Raw genomic sequence first — 12,171 nt, forward strand, 5'->3', positions numbered from 1 at the left:
ACCAGGCTTATGCTATTTTTAGCCGTTTCTTTTTTTATCAGGGTTTGTTGTGTTGTTAGCTTAGCAACATGAAAACATCATATTCTTCTGTAACTGTAAGTCGAGTTTCTTGTGTGTTCCACATGATGAGTAGCACTATTAGCGATGGTAACGTTGTCGCTCATAAAGAATGTTTTAATTCTGTCAGTTGTGCGGTTGATTCACTGAAAGATATGATGCTGCTTTAGCTAGCTGCCTGTGTACAGTGAGGAGTCCGCCTAACTGCAGGAACCAACGCTTATGTCAGGTTTTGGTATGTTTGGTTTTGCTTTTTCAGTTAATTGTAGAGGACACAACATCCCCTTGTCTGTTTGTATAGACTACATCTATATTAAGAATGTGTTCACGTGTTAGCAGGAGGACGTTGAGCGCACTGGTGTCTTGGGTGAGGGGAGGCCGTGTCTGATTTGGGCTGATCCATCTGTCTGCTTTTATAGACCTATAATTTAAGCATCTTCCAGACCTCTCATTATTTCCCAGGGTTATTTCTGCTGTGATCTGCAATCAGAATAGTATCAAAGCTGGCGCCTCAGATTGATGGTTTCTAATTAAGGCACATAGATAGAAACATGTAGCTTTTTTGATTCTGGATTTTAATGTTTAATGTTTAATGTTTCTGTATTTGTTTTTGTGATGCAGATATTTGAAGGATGTTCTTCTGGATCATTTGGTCATCCATCTACACAAAGCAGCTCAGAGGTAATAACACCACTCTAAAATGACTACATATCATAAAGTAACAAGTAGTGCTGTCAAGCGATTAATCACGATTAATCGCATCCAAAATAAAAGTTTTTGCTCACCTGATGTATGTGTGTGTAGTGTACTGTCTATTTTTAATATGTATTATTAAATAAAAAAACACATGCATGTATATATTTAAGAAAAATATGTGATGTTTATATATTTTTTAATATATACTGTATGCGTGTGCTTTTATATATACGCAATAAATATACACAGTACACACACTTATATTATGTAAACAAAAACTTTTATTTTGGATGCGATTAATCATTTGACAGCACTAAAATGACATCCTCTTCAGTGTTAGCTCTTGTGAAAAAGAAGTAATAAAAATAAGTATATTATTGAAAACTGTACTTGCAGATAATATGAAATAATCCTTTCAGGTATACTTCTTATTTAATGTTTTAAGACTATTTCTTAATACACTTAAGGACACTTTTTAGTAAAGTGGACATTATAATAATGTGAAATTAAAATCATCATGTAATAATATTTTGATTTATATTTTTAAATGAATATTTTTTATTACATTTGTTTATTTTTATTAGTATTTTTGTCCATTTAAAATCCCACTTTTAAACCAGAAACAAACTGCGATGATTATGTTTCAGTTTAATTAGCTGCTTTTTAAATAACTGCTGTTTTAAAAAGAGTAGCTTGACTGTTATAAAGTTATCAGTCGATTGTCCTTAGCAAGCTACAGTTTAAAAGCAGCTTCCTAAAGTCTGTTAAGGCGTATTATATTGTTCAGCAGCTCTTACGATGTCAAATCCTTATATTGAGGATGGAGCTGAAGGACAAAAGAATTGCTCTGAACGAACCTCCCCCATTCTGGCCATTCTCCACCCTCTGATCTGTTTGCGCTGCATAATATCAACAGATCAGCAGGTTATTGTGACAGCTGTGTGAGTCGAGTCAGTGAAAAGGGACGTGTGACCCGGCTTTCTCTCTCTCACAGAATAAGGAGTGCGCTAAAGATGCATAGTGTTGCTGGCAGCTGGCTCTGACCCAGCATGCTGGCTCCGAACGAGAGCAGAGGAAGACGGAGGGGATTTTCCCTCATGTTTGTTTGCTAAAAAGGCAGCTGAAAAATTAAAAGCTATGCATCAAGTAGGCTACTTTAAATATGCTTTAGTGTGTTAGTCAACACGTCAAAATAATTGTACTTTGTGACAAAAAAATCTGTAAAACGTGATTTAAAATATACCGTAAAACGTTCAGTTTGACATTATTACAAAGTGCATTTTAAAAGTGTGCTTAAGTGTGTTACTCATGAAAGTAATCATCTAATCTCGAGCACACTTAATTCATGAATAGCTACTATATGTTTAAGTACAGTTTTCAAAAATATACTTTTAAGATTTGAAGGACACTACAGCTGTACATTCAGAACAATTAAGCACATCTTTTTTATTTATTTTTCACATAAAAGACAATCGTGATATCATATTGTTATTGGAAAAATGCTTTTGTGATACTGTCAGATTTGTAGCATTGCTTCTTTCAGGTATTTCCCAAATCTATATCCTACTTTTTTTGTGTGCGTATCAATTGCATTGCATGCAGATGTAGAAACTGAATAGAGTTGCAAATAAGATTGAAACATTGTTTATTTTTGAAGAATTAATTTTGCAACACACGGCAGTTTCAACATTTAATATAGCTGCTGGTTATATATCTATGCTAGTAGCAAATAAAATATATATACGGTATATATTTGTACTATTTACAGTGTTAAATAATTATGATAAGTTACATAAAGCAACTAATATTAAATAAAGTAAATTCTCAATATCATAACTCGTACTGAGAAAGATACTGAATTGTAGCCTACTTGAACTATATGGGCTAAACTAATGTTTGTTCTTTTTCTTAATTTCTGTTCTCGGGTGTTGCTAGCAGAAGCTGGACAGCTTTCCCAAATTGCATGTAACAGCGCCACCTGAAGGTCACCGGTGGGAATGCAGTCAGGAAAGCCGGGTGTGTGTGCTGATGCCGGACGCTCAGGTGGTCAGTGTGCCGGTCAAACAGGACTCTGTGGTTGCTGATGTTCTCTCAGTGGCCTGCAAGGTAATCCAGTCAACCGTTCACAGACCTACTGACCTCAACTGGCAATGACCAGAAACATAGCAGCTACTAAAGTTCATGTATTCGCATTTTCTGTCCTCTCTGACTGGTTCAGATAGAGTGCACAATAGTTTGAGGTTGTCACAGGATGCATCTGCTTTATGATCATTCAGTAACTCATTACACATTCTGTACCCCGTTTAGATTTTTATATGAATGTGGATTTTACTGTTTTGTGTAGATAAAGCAGCTTGACCCGGCTCTGCACTGCCTGCACATGAGGAGACATTTGGGACAAGATGTGGAGGGAAGCACTCCAGCGCCCACAGACCTCCTAAAGACCCTGGTGAGACAAAAACACACTTAACATTGCTTATCTGAAACTAGTTGGATTGGAAGCATGTCAAAACCAGTTTTTTTCTGTGATACACATTCATTTCACAAAACCTTGCTTTATGATAAAGCAATAATGATGCTCTGCTCTTGTTTAACAGGTCTATGATGAACTGGAAGTTCGGCCTGTGAATGTGTTGACCGTAAACATGTCCCGACCGGACACGACCGTAGACTTTGGTGAGTTGCAGGATCAGCAAGAAAAGAAATAGTTCATTGACAAGTGAATATTTCTTCACATTAGATAATCTCCCCACTCTTGTATTGTTTAGAAACTGAACCTGATTAAACTGTACTTTCATGTAATATTGATGAAAAAAGGGCACTTTAATGTACTTAAAGGGATAGTTTAGTCACTTTAAACCAGTTGAGTTGTAAGTGCTAAGATGACTCGTTCAGTTTCATTGTATGGGAAAGTGCAGCTTTGGCATCATGCTGAGCTTTCGCAATTTTGACCCAATTTTCCTGCCAATATGTTGAATGAATTCTGGCAATGATTGATTGAACTGTAGGGCTCTGTGCAGGTTTTGCGGTCACAGGTCATGTGGATGGTGCCAGGAGAAGTCATGTGTATGTGAGCGAGGTGAATCCTGAAGGCCTGGCATCTGTTCAAGGTAGTAACATTTCTAGATTTCTTATGCTTCGATTTTGAAATGCTGTTCTGATTGGTTGAATGTGTTGTGTTTTATTTGTATGTGTATTGTTTCTGTAGGTCTGAAAGCTGGAGATGAGATCTTGACTCTCAATGGCGTGAGCGTGGCTTCTCTCGACCTCGGCTTCATGCAGAGCTTCTTCAGCCAACAACAACTCCATCTCGTCCTCAGACGCGAGGATAACTTCACAGAAGACCAGAGCTCTGTCTGGCCAGACTGTGACCCCTGTGACCCTGAGCGACCCCAGCCTCCTCGGGCCAACACCATTCACCTGGAGCAGTGGAGCACAGGTAGAAAAGCATTAGAGGTGTTTAACACTTCCATTTAGAAGTTTGGGGTCAGACAAGATTTCTTAACTTTGTTTTATTATTATTATTATTATTATTATTGTTTGCTTCAGATTTTTTTAATTTAAAAAAATAAAAGATTAATGTTAAAAATTTGCAGTCGTTATTTTTTAAGATTGTTTTTTTATGTTTTTGAAAGAAGTGTCATCAGGGCTGCATTTATTTGATTAAAAATACAGTGAAAACAGTATTACTGTGAAATATTATTACAGTTTAAAATAGCTGTTTTTTTATTTTGATTTAATGTAAAAAGTATGAATTTTCCACAGTGTATTCATTTTCACACAATCCTTCAAAAATCATTCTTATAATCCGATTTGGTTCTCGAGAAATATTTCTTATTATCATCAATGTTGAAAAAAGTTGTGGCACTTCATATTTTTGTGGAAACCGTGATACATTTTTGATTCTTCGACCAATTGAAACTTCAAGCATTTATTTAAAATAGAAATGTTTGCAACAATGTTAAAGTTTTTACTGTAACCTTTGAGCAATTTAATGCATTAAAGTATGAATTTCTTAAAAACAAACAAATATACAAACCAATAAATAAACCCCAAACTTTTGAATAGTATTATATTTTACCTTTATGTCTTTGCACATAAAATTGGATGTTACCTCTTTTCTGCATTAACCCTTCATAACCTGTAGAGGGCAACAAACTTTGTGTTTGACTCTTATTGGTGGTCTGGGCATATGTATGTGCATATTATTTCTACGGGTGTCATGTAGCTATTAAAAAATAAATAAATAAATCAGAGTGAAACGGTTTTTAATTTTTAAATGTAAAACGTTTGAGCACATATTCACCTACGGTAAGCATGCATTTTCCTACAGTCATCAGTAATTATTATCCAACATGAATCAACTTTAATTTTATTTTGTAAATAGCATTTAAAATGTATTTGGTTACCCATCAGTTTTTTAGAAACTGCCAGCTCTTTAGACATACTGCAAACAATGAAAGGACTCCTGCTGTTTTTATGATGAGAACCTAACGATGGACTGCTTGTTTCTCAGCATGACGCTGTCACAATGCCCAGACATAAACTATTATACCACAGGCCCCTTCGCAGACGAATAGACTGTTATTCCCTACAGGACGCTGTTTCCTGCAGAGGGTTTTGTAACATTATTCTAACTGTAAACCCAGTACATATTATGTTTTCCCATTTGCTGCAATGCCAAGCTCTGTAGAATCAGAGACATACAGCCTGCACGCAGAGTTAGTGAGATCAGATCAATGGAGGTTAATAAAGATCAAATGGGTCAGCTTATGGAGAGAGAGCTAATGAGCCTCGAGTGTGTTTATTTCACTCGCGGTCACGTCTTACTTTAGTAACCAGCACACTCTTTCAGTAACATCTTGTGCTTCTCTTTCTCTCTCCTCAGCTCCAGCTCAGGAGTTTCCCGAGGTCTCTGTAGCGTCTGCTTCGGAGGAGCTGACCGATAAGGCCGAGCGGGGCGGAAGGGTAAGCAGAGGGGATGAGGAATGAGATTTGGGATGCGTGAGCTGTTTGTGTTGAGAGATTACGCTGGCTGGTGTGATGGTGTGAGGTCGTGCTCAACAGCACAGTCTCAGATGCTAACTAGAAGATCTGACTTTAACTGCTTTGGCAGGTTTAAAATGTAAAATGTAAACTTTATATTCATCAACAAATACTGAAAAAAAATTGTATTACCATTTCCACAAAAAATATAAGGATAACTGTTACTTGATCACTAAATCAGCTTATTCAATTTCTGAAGGATGCTGACAATTCTGCATTTTCTTCAGGAATTACTTACATTTTTTAATATTTAAAAAATAATAAAAGCATTGTTTTTAACTGTAAAAAATGTTTTAACAATATTACCGTTATTGCTATATTTCAGATCAAATAAATGCTTTAATAAGCTTTGGTGAGCGTAAGAGTTTTTTTAATGAAACATAAATATCTAACCGACCCAAAGCTTTTTAACTTCAGTGTTTTATGACCATGCATAGTTCATTTGAGTCATACACATGACATTTGATTTAACATCATAGTTACAAATATCTTTTAAACACTATGGAAACATGTCTTGCATTAAACATTTTCAGTCTAGTTTGGTTACAATTATATTTCATCCGATTGAAGAAATCTCCGTTGCAGGACATTTCCGGGCTGAAAACAAGTATATCAAATATTTTGAAAAGCTTATAAAGCCTCAATATATATTTTTAACTGTATCAAACAGCTCTTGTGGTGAAATGTTGATTGAGGTCTCTCTCTTTGACGTTTCCTATTTGTTAGTTAAAAAAAAAAAGTGTTCTGAAGGATGGCATCTCAGTGAACAGACAGTGATTGGCTTTCACTGCTGCTTTATGGGACGTCAGAAACAGCAGAGCAACTTACTCCAGACTTACAGAGGGAGAGAGAGAGAGAGAGAGAGAGAGAGAGAGAGAGAGAGAGAGAGAGAGAGAGAGAGATTAGCATGTGCCCGCAGTAGACAGAGTGCTTCAGTGTCTGTAGTCTAGGTGCATGTACAGAGGAGAGGTCAGAGGTCATGTGTCTGCAGTGCAGGAGAAGCTGAAGAGGAAGTCTGTGTGCTCCTCCGTCAGACCCTCAGAGAGATGATGGTGGGTCTGCAGGATGACGTGAGTGCGTCAGGCTTTGTTTTTTGTGGTTATGTAGTGACTGTTTAGTGCATTTATGGGAACACTTTATAACACTGTACATAATTATAACATTTATTAATAAGTAAAAGATCTTTAAAGCATGAGTCAAAGTAAGCCATTTGTAGATTGCATGTATTTGGGGCGGGACTATCTGCTTAAATGACCAATGGCAGATCTTTCAAAATCTGATTCATATATTTTCATCTTATATCATATTTTATCAGATGTGTATAATCAGAAATGCAATTTCATCAGATATAATAATAATCCGATTGAAATGTTATGCATTATATAATGTTAATTTTATAAAACTTAAATAATACTTTTTAATAGTAATATTTAATAACAATTTAGGTTGTACATCGAGGGGAAAAATGTTTTATTGTGCTTGTTAACTATTTTTGACAAATATGATGAGATAAAGTGGATGAAGTAAAAATGTATATAATTAATTATTATATAAACTACTTTTTATATTATTTATGCTCTCTGGCAGAAATGGAGTTAATTGTACATTTTCAGTTTTACTGACCAATGGCAGAAATTTGGATATAAATTGATTTTCCTATCTATTTTCACATTCACATCTTATATCTTCTTGTTAATAACTTGTTTAATTGGACTTTACATAATAACACTGAGCTAAATATTTAATATTTAGTTGATTATTCCTGGAATATGGCCTATATACATTGATTAAACTACTTTAAGTTTCACTGCGCTTGTTAACTATTAAAATATGTAGCCTATTATTAATTATATATAAACAAACAATATTTTTTGTAAATATAATTATTATGTGAGCTACTTTTAATAATATTTATCCTTAGAGTTAACTAAAGTTGTCTAAATAAAAACATTTAACTTCATATTTAAAACTTTTCTTTTTTTTCTGATATACAATCTGAGGTGCAAGACATTTTGTGCACGATTATAAGGAATTAAACATTCAATACATACATTATTTTGTACACAATAGTGTCATCTTTAAAAATTATATTTTACGCAAGAAATAAAGTAGTTCCACTTACCTCATTTGAATCGATTACGTCCTTCACATGACCTTCCAGAACGCAGAGTAATTATTACAAGCTATGATTTAGTTTTAGCTCCATGGTTTTATAACTACTGGATGCACGCAGTGTCTCTGGGCCGCTTCATCTCATGCTGTTGTGTTCTAGTAGTCTATGATTACTCTGGACATACAAATGATGTACTTGATTGTGCATTGTGTGTCAAAATAGAAGATTTGTTCAGAAACGCACACTTATCTATGACCTTCAAACACTCAATTGCATTTCATTATGATTGTACACACTATGATTGTACTGAGGTTTGAAAAGAATGATCTTTTCCATCCTCTGTGTTGAGAGCAGCTCTGCAGAGCCGCCCAGAGGGATTTATCAGTTTGTCAGCACTTTATTATCCTCTGACAGCACAGATTACGATGACAAATGGCTTGAGTTTTCACCGCTGATGCTGTTTTTTATGCAGCCCGGTGGAAGCGCACCACATGCGCTCTGGAGATAAAGCCTTTAGGAGAGCGTTTGCATTTCTGAGTCAACATTTCTTGCCCTCAGGCGCCGCCGGAGCCTCTTTCTAATGGTTCGGTTGTTTTGTCCAGCAGCGCTGGATTGCACTGGTCATTGATACAGCATTCAGTGAGAGCAGCACTCAATGTGTTGAAATCCCTATGATTCCAACATGTACTTGTCTGTCTGCTGTTTATAGTATTCTTAAAGTCAAACAATCTGCTACTTTATCAGTCAACACCACTGCACAGCATTTTCTCCTTAACATGTGATGCATCAAAGATAAGTCTCAAAAACTTGTTTGAAAGTTTCCTGTTTCCTGTCACAATCATGTAACCTCCAGTGGAGGCGGGACTAGCATTCTTAGTATATACATGGATCCATGCATCCACATATACTATATAGATATATATATTTAAAAAAAATAATATATATATATATATATATATATATATATATATATATATATATATATATATAATGAGTTAAGAGTGTAGAGTTACATTCAAGCCATTTGAAAACATGAAGAACTGTTTTTATGGGGGAAAAAGTGTCATTTTGAATATCAGAGATGAGTTTTAAGGGATGAAATTAGTTAATGCTAAGGTACTTTAACATTAAGAGGAATTCTTTCAGTTTTTTAATACAATGAAACTGCATAGAGACTAAGCTCCTAAAATGTCATTAAAACACTATGATAAATACTCTAGTGCTAGTGCATCATGTCATACTACAGGTTAGACTGAAAGTGTAATTATTTGCTGTCACTTTAATATATTCAAACTTGATTTATTGCTTGTGATTTTATGTCATTTATGTTAAATCTTGCCATTTTTAGAATGAGATTTTTGAATGATTTTTAAGCGAAAAACTTCTTGTTATGGAGTTTCTGTCAATGTTAGAGCGGTGTGAAGATTCCTCAAAACATTTATCAAAACTAAAGAGAATAATGATTTGAATAATTCAGGAGAGTTCGGAGCATTTTTTTTTTTCAGATGAAGCTGTCTGAAATTGTATTTTTTAGTTACAAAATAACTGTTTTTGTCTCTTTACTTTAACATCAATAGAGTGCTGAGTCATAAAAACCTGGAAATGAGTACGAACTTTTGTTTAGATGTAAAGTCGGTGGGTTTTGTGAACCTGTAGATTTTAAATGAAGACAGAAAAAGTTGTGGGAAGCTAAATGACAGTGACATTACAGTCGTGCAACTGTTGTAGTTCCTTCATAGCGCTGATAAAAGATTATCTTGATAAACGGTTGTTTAATAATCATAAACTTTTGTTGATCACTGAGCTAATTTTCTGCAGTAATCCTAAAAGCGTTGGAGCAATCCTATTGCCTTTCGGTCGAGGAAACCTGTTGCACTACACAGAAATGTGTCAACCCTGAAAAACGGAGAACTACAAGACATTGATCTCCTGCTTTTATTGACCTCGCAGAACCCAGAGACGGTGTGTAATCTCTACCAGACGTTCCCAGAATCCTCTGAGACCCACAGGAACCCTTACTCCACTGAGAATGCTCTTTCCAGGTCCTCTCCCCGTCACATGTCCGTCACAGAGCGCCTGCGCATGGTCATTCAAGAGCTGGTGGAAACAGAGAAATCTTATGTCAAGGTACAAAACCACAACATGTGTGCATGGAGACATTGTGACTTGCATAATTCCTTCTTCTTTATTATTTACATTGTCATATCACTTGTGTCCCTTGTGTTTAGGACCTAGGATCTCTGTTTGAGATCTATCTGAAGCCATTACAAAGAGAAACCTTCCTGGGTCATGACGAGGTACGTTTCGCAGTGTCTGAGTCAGACCTGAGCTCATTTTTGCGTATCATGTCCATTATGGTGGTTTTCCTCTTCCTGTAGATGGAGTCTCTGTTCGGCAGCCTGCCAGAGATGCTGGACTTTCAGAGGGTTTTCCTACAAACCCTAGAGGAGAGGACAACTTCCTCACCGGAGTACCATGCCCTAGAGACGCCAGAGAGACTCAAGGTACAGTTATGGGGGTGGTGAAATTATAGAGGTGTAGGATTAAATCTCTGATGCATTTAATATTCAATGCCTAGTCTGGATCAACGGTAATAAAAGACAGAATTAGATATTCCAGAAGTGCTTTGTCAACCTTTTTGCATGATTTTTATAGTATAAAAAAACTACTTAAAAATGAGACAAATGTTTTCACTCTAGGTTTTTTGGATATAACATCACAAAATCTGTCTACTGTAGAGACGACATGCTTGAATTAGACTGCTAATTTGATTCACATTTGATAAATGATGTGTTTTTTCGGTTTGAGGCACATTGTGAGTCTTTCTCTTTCAATCTCACATCCAGAAGCTGCTCTTCTCCCTGGGCGGATCGTTCTTGTACTATGCAGATCACTTCAAGCTTTACAGCGGCTTCTGTGCCAATCACATTAAAGTGCAGAAAGTGCTGGAAAGAGGTAAAACATAAACAAAAGCCTCATCAGACCATGCCTCATGGCATACATTAACTTTCATTTCGAGCTGAAAGAAGATGAGCCTGTGGTTTATATCATTCTTTGGTTTGTCTGATGGCAGTAAAAACTGACCGGGCGTTCAAAGAGTTCCTGGAGGCGAGGAACCCCACCAAACAGCACTCGTCCACCCTGGAGTCGTACCTCATTAAACCCGTGCAGAGGGTTCTGAAGTATCCTCTGCTGCTGAGGGAGCTGGTGTCTCTCACCGACCCCGAGAGCGACGAGCACAGACACCTCACAGGTGACGGACCACCTAAAACCAAAATACTGTCACCATTTACTCTTTTGACTTTCTTTTCAATTCAGTCAACTTAGTGGTTCAGTTGACACTGTGGGTCTTTTTTTCTGGTGCAGAGGCATTAAAGGCTATGGAGAAGGTGGCCAGTCACATAAACGAGATGCAGAAGATCTACGAGGACTACGGCACAGTGTTCGACCAATTAGTAGCAGAGCAGAGCGGCCCTGAGAAGGAGGTGCATACTATTCTAGAATGACTTTTAAAGGCATACAAGGATGGTATTATATGCAGTGTATTTTCCCTTTATGATCTCAGTATCAAGCCTGTGTGTTGTGTGTCTCAGGTCACTGAGATCTCCATGGGAGAGTTCATCATTCACAGTTCAGCACTCTGGCAAAACCCTCTGCCCTCTTTGGGCCGCATGAGAAAAGAGCCTGAACTCACCCTCTTCCGTAAGTCTGATCTGATTTACTGTAACAGTTTATGCTGTGCAGTATATGTTTAATATAAAAGAGTCAGTGCTGTAAGTAAGTGTTTTTTTTTTTATTCCTTCAGTCTTCAAGAGAGCACTTATTTTGGTGTATCGGGAAAGCAAGTTAAAGAAAAGAATGGTGAGTTGTGGAAAGAAGCACATGGTGTAATTTTATTAGGTCTGCCAGTTGATAAAATAATATTTATTAACGTTCAATGCCAAATTATTAGTTGAATTATTAATGTATTATGTATTAAAGAAGTGCCTTAATTTAAGACCATTTCATGAACAGACATTACATTATTAGATGAGTATATTCATTGACAAAATAGACAAAAATTATTTAGAAATCAAAATATACACTAGTGCCCACAATTTTGGGGTTTGTAAGATGTCTGTTTATGCTCACCAAGGCTTAATTTATTTAAAAAAAAAACAGCATTATTGTAAAATATTATTACAATTTAAAATAACGGTTTTCTATATTAATATATTTTAAAACGTAATATATTCCTGTGGCAGAAAGCTGTATTTTCA

General features: G+C 36.1%; 1 protein-coding gene across 2 annotated transcripts in view; it reads left to right on the forward strand.

Annotated features, from left to right (window-relative positions):
* The window catches only part of LOC113121237 (T-lymphoma invasion and metastasis-inducing protein 2-like), a 37,376-nt gene that overhangs the window by 21,833 nt on the left and 3,372 nt on the right, over positions 1–12,171 (forward strand). Inside the window, exons 9-23 of one of the 2 annotated variants that reach the window (XM_026291528.1) lie at positions 679–738; positions 2,689–2,859; positions 3,098–3,202; positions 3,351–3,429; positions 3,774–3,863; positions 3,962–4,192; positions 5,642–5,721; positions 9,863–10,039; positions 10,141–10,209; positions 10,291–10,416; positions 10,759–10,867; positions 10,986–11,165; positions 11,279–11,397; positions 11,506–11,614; positions 11,718–11,773. In XM_026291528.1, the coding sequence (XP_026147313.1) occupies positions 679–738; positions 2,689–2,859; positions 3,098–3,202; positions 3,351–3,429; positions 3,774–3,863; positions 3,962–4,192; positions 5,642–5,721; positions 9,863–10,039; positions 10,141–10,209; positions 10,291–10,416; positions 10,759–10,867; positions 10,986–11,165; positions 11,279–11,397; positions 11,506–11,614; positions 11,718–11,773 (1,761 nt within the window). The remainder of the gene's footprint in view (positions 1–678; positions 739–2,688; positions 2,860–3,097; positions 3,203–3,350; positions 3,430–3,773; positions 3,864–3,961; positions 4,193–5,641; positions 5,722–9,862; positions 10,040–10,140; positions 10,210–10,290; positions 10,417–10,758; positions 10,868–10,985; positions 11,166–11,278; positions 11,398–11,505; positions 11,615–11,717; positions 11,774–12,171) is intronic. The other variant, XM_026291529.1, reaches the window with a different exon arrangement.

This window comes from Carassius auratus, chromosome 20 (assembly GCF_003368295.1).
Source record: "Carassius auratus strain Wakin chromosome 20, ASM336829v1, whole genome shotgun sequence".
Lineage (NCBI taxonomy): Eukaryota > Metazoa > Chordata > Actinopteri > Cypriniformes > Cyprinidae > Carassius > Carassius auratus.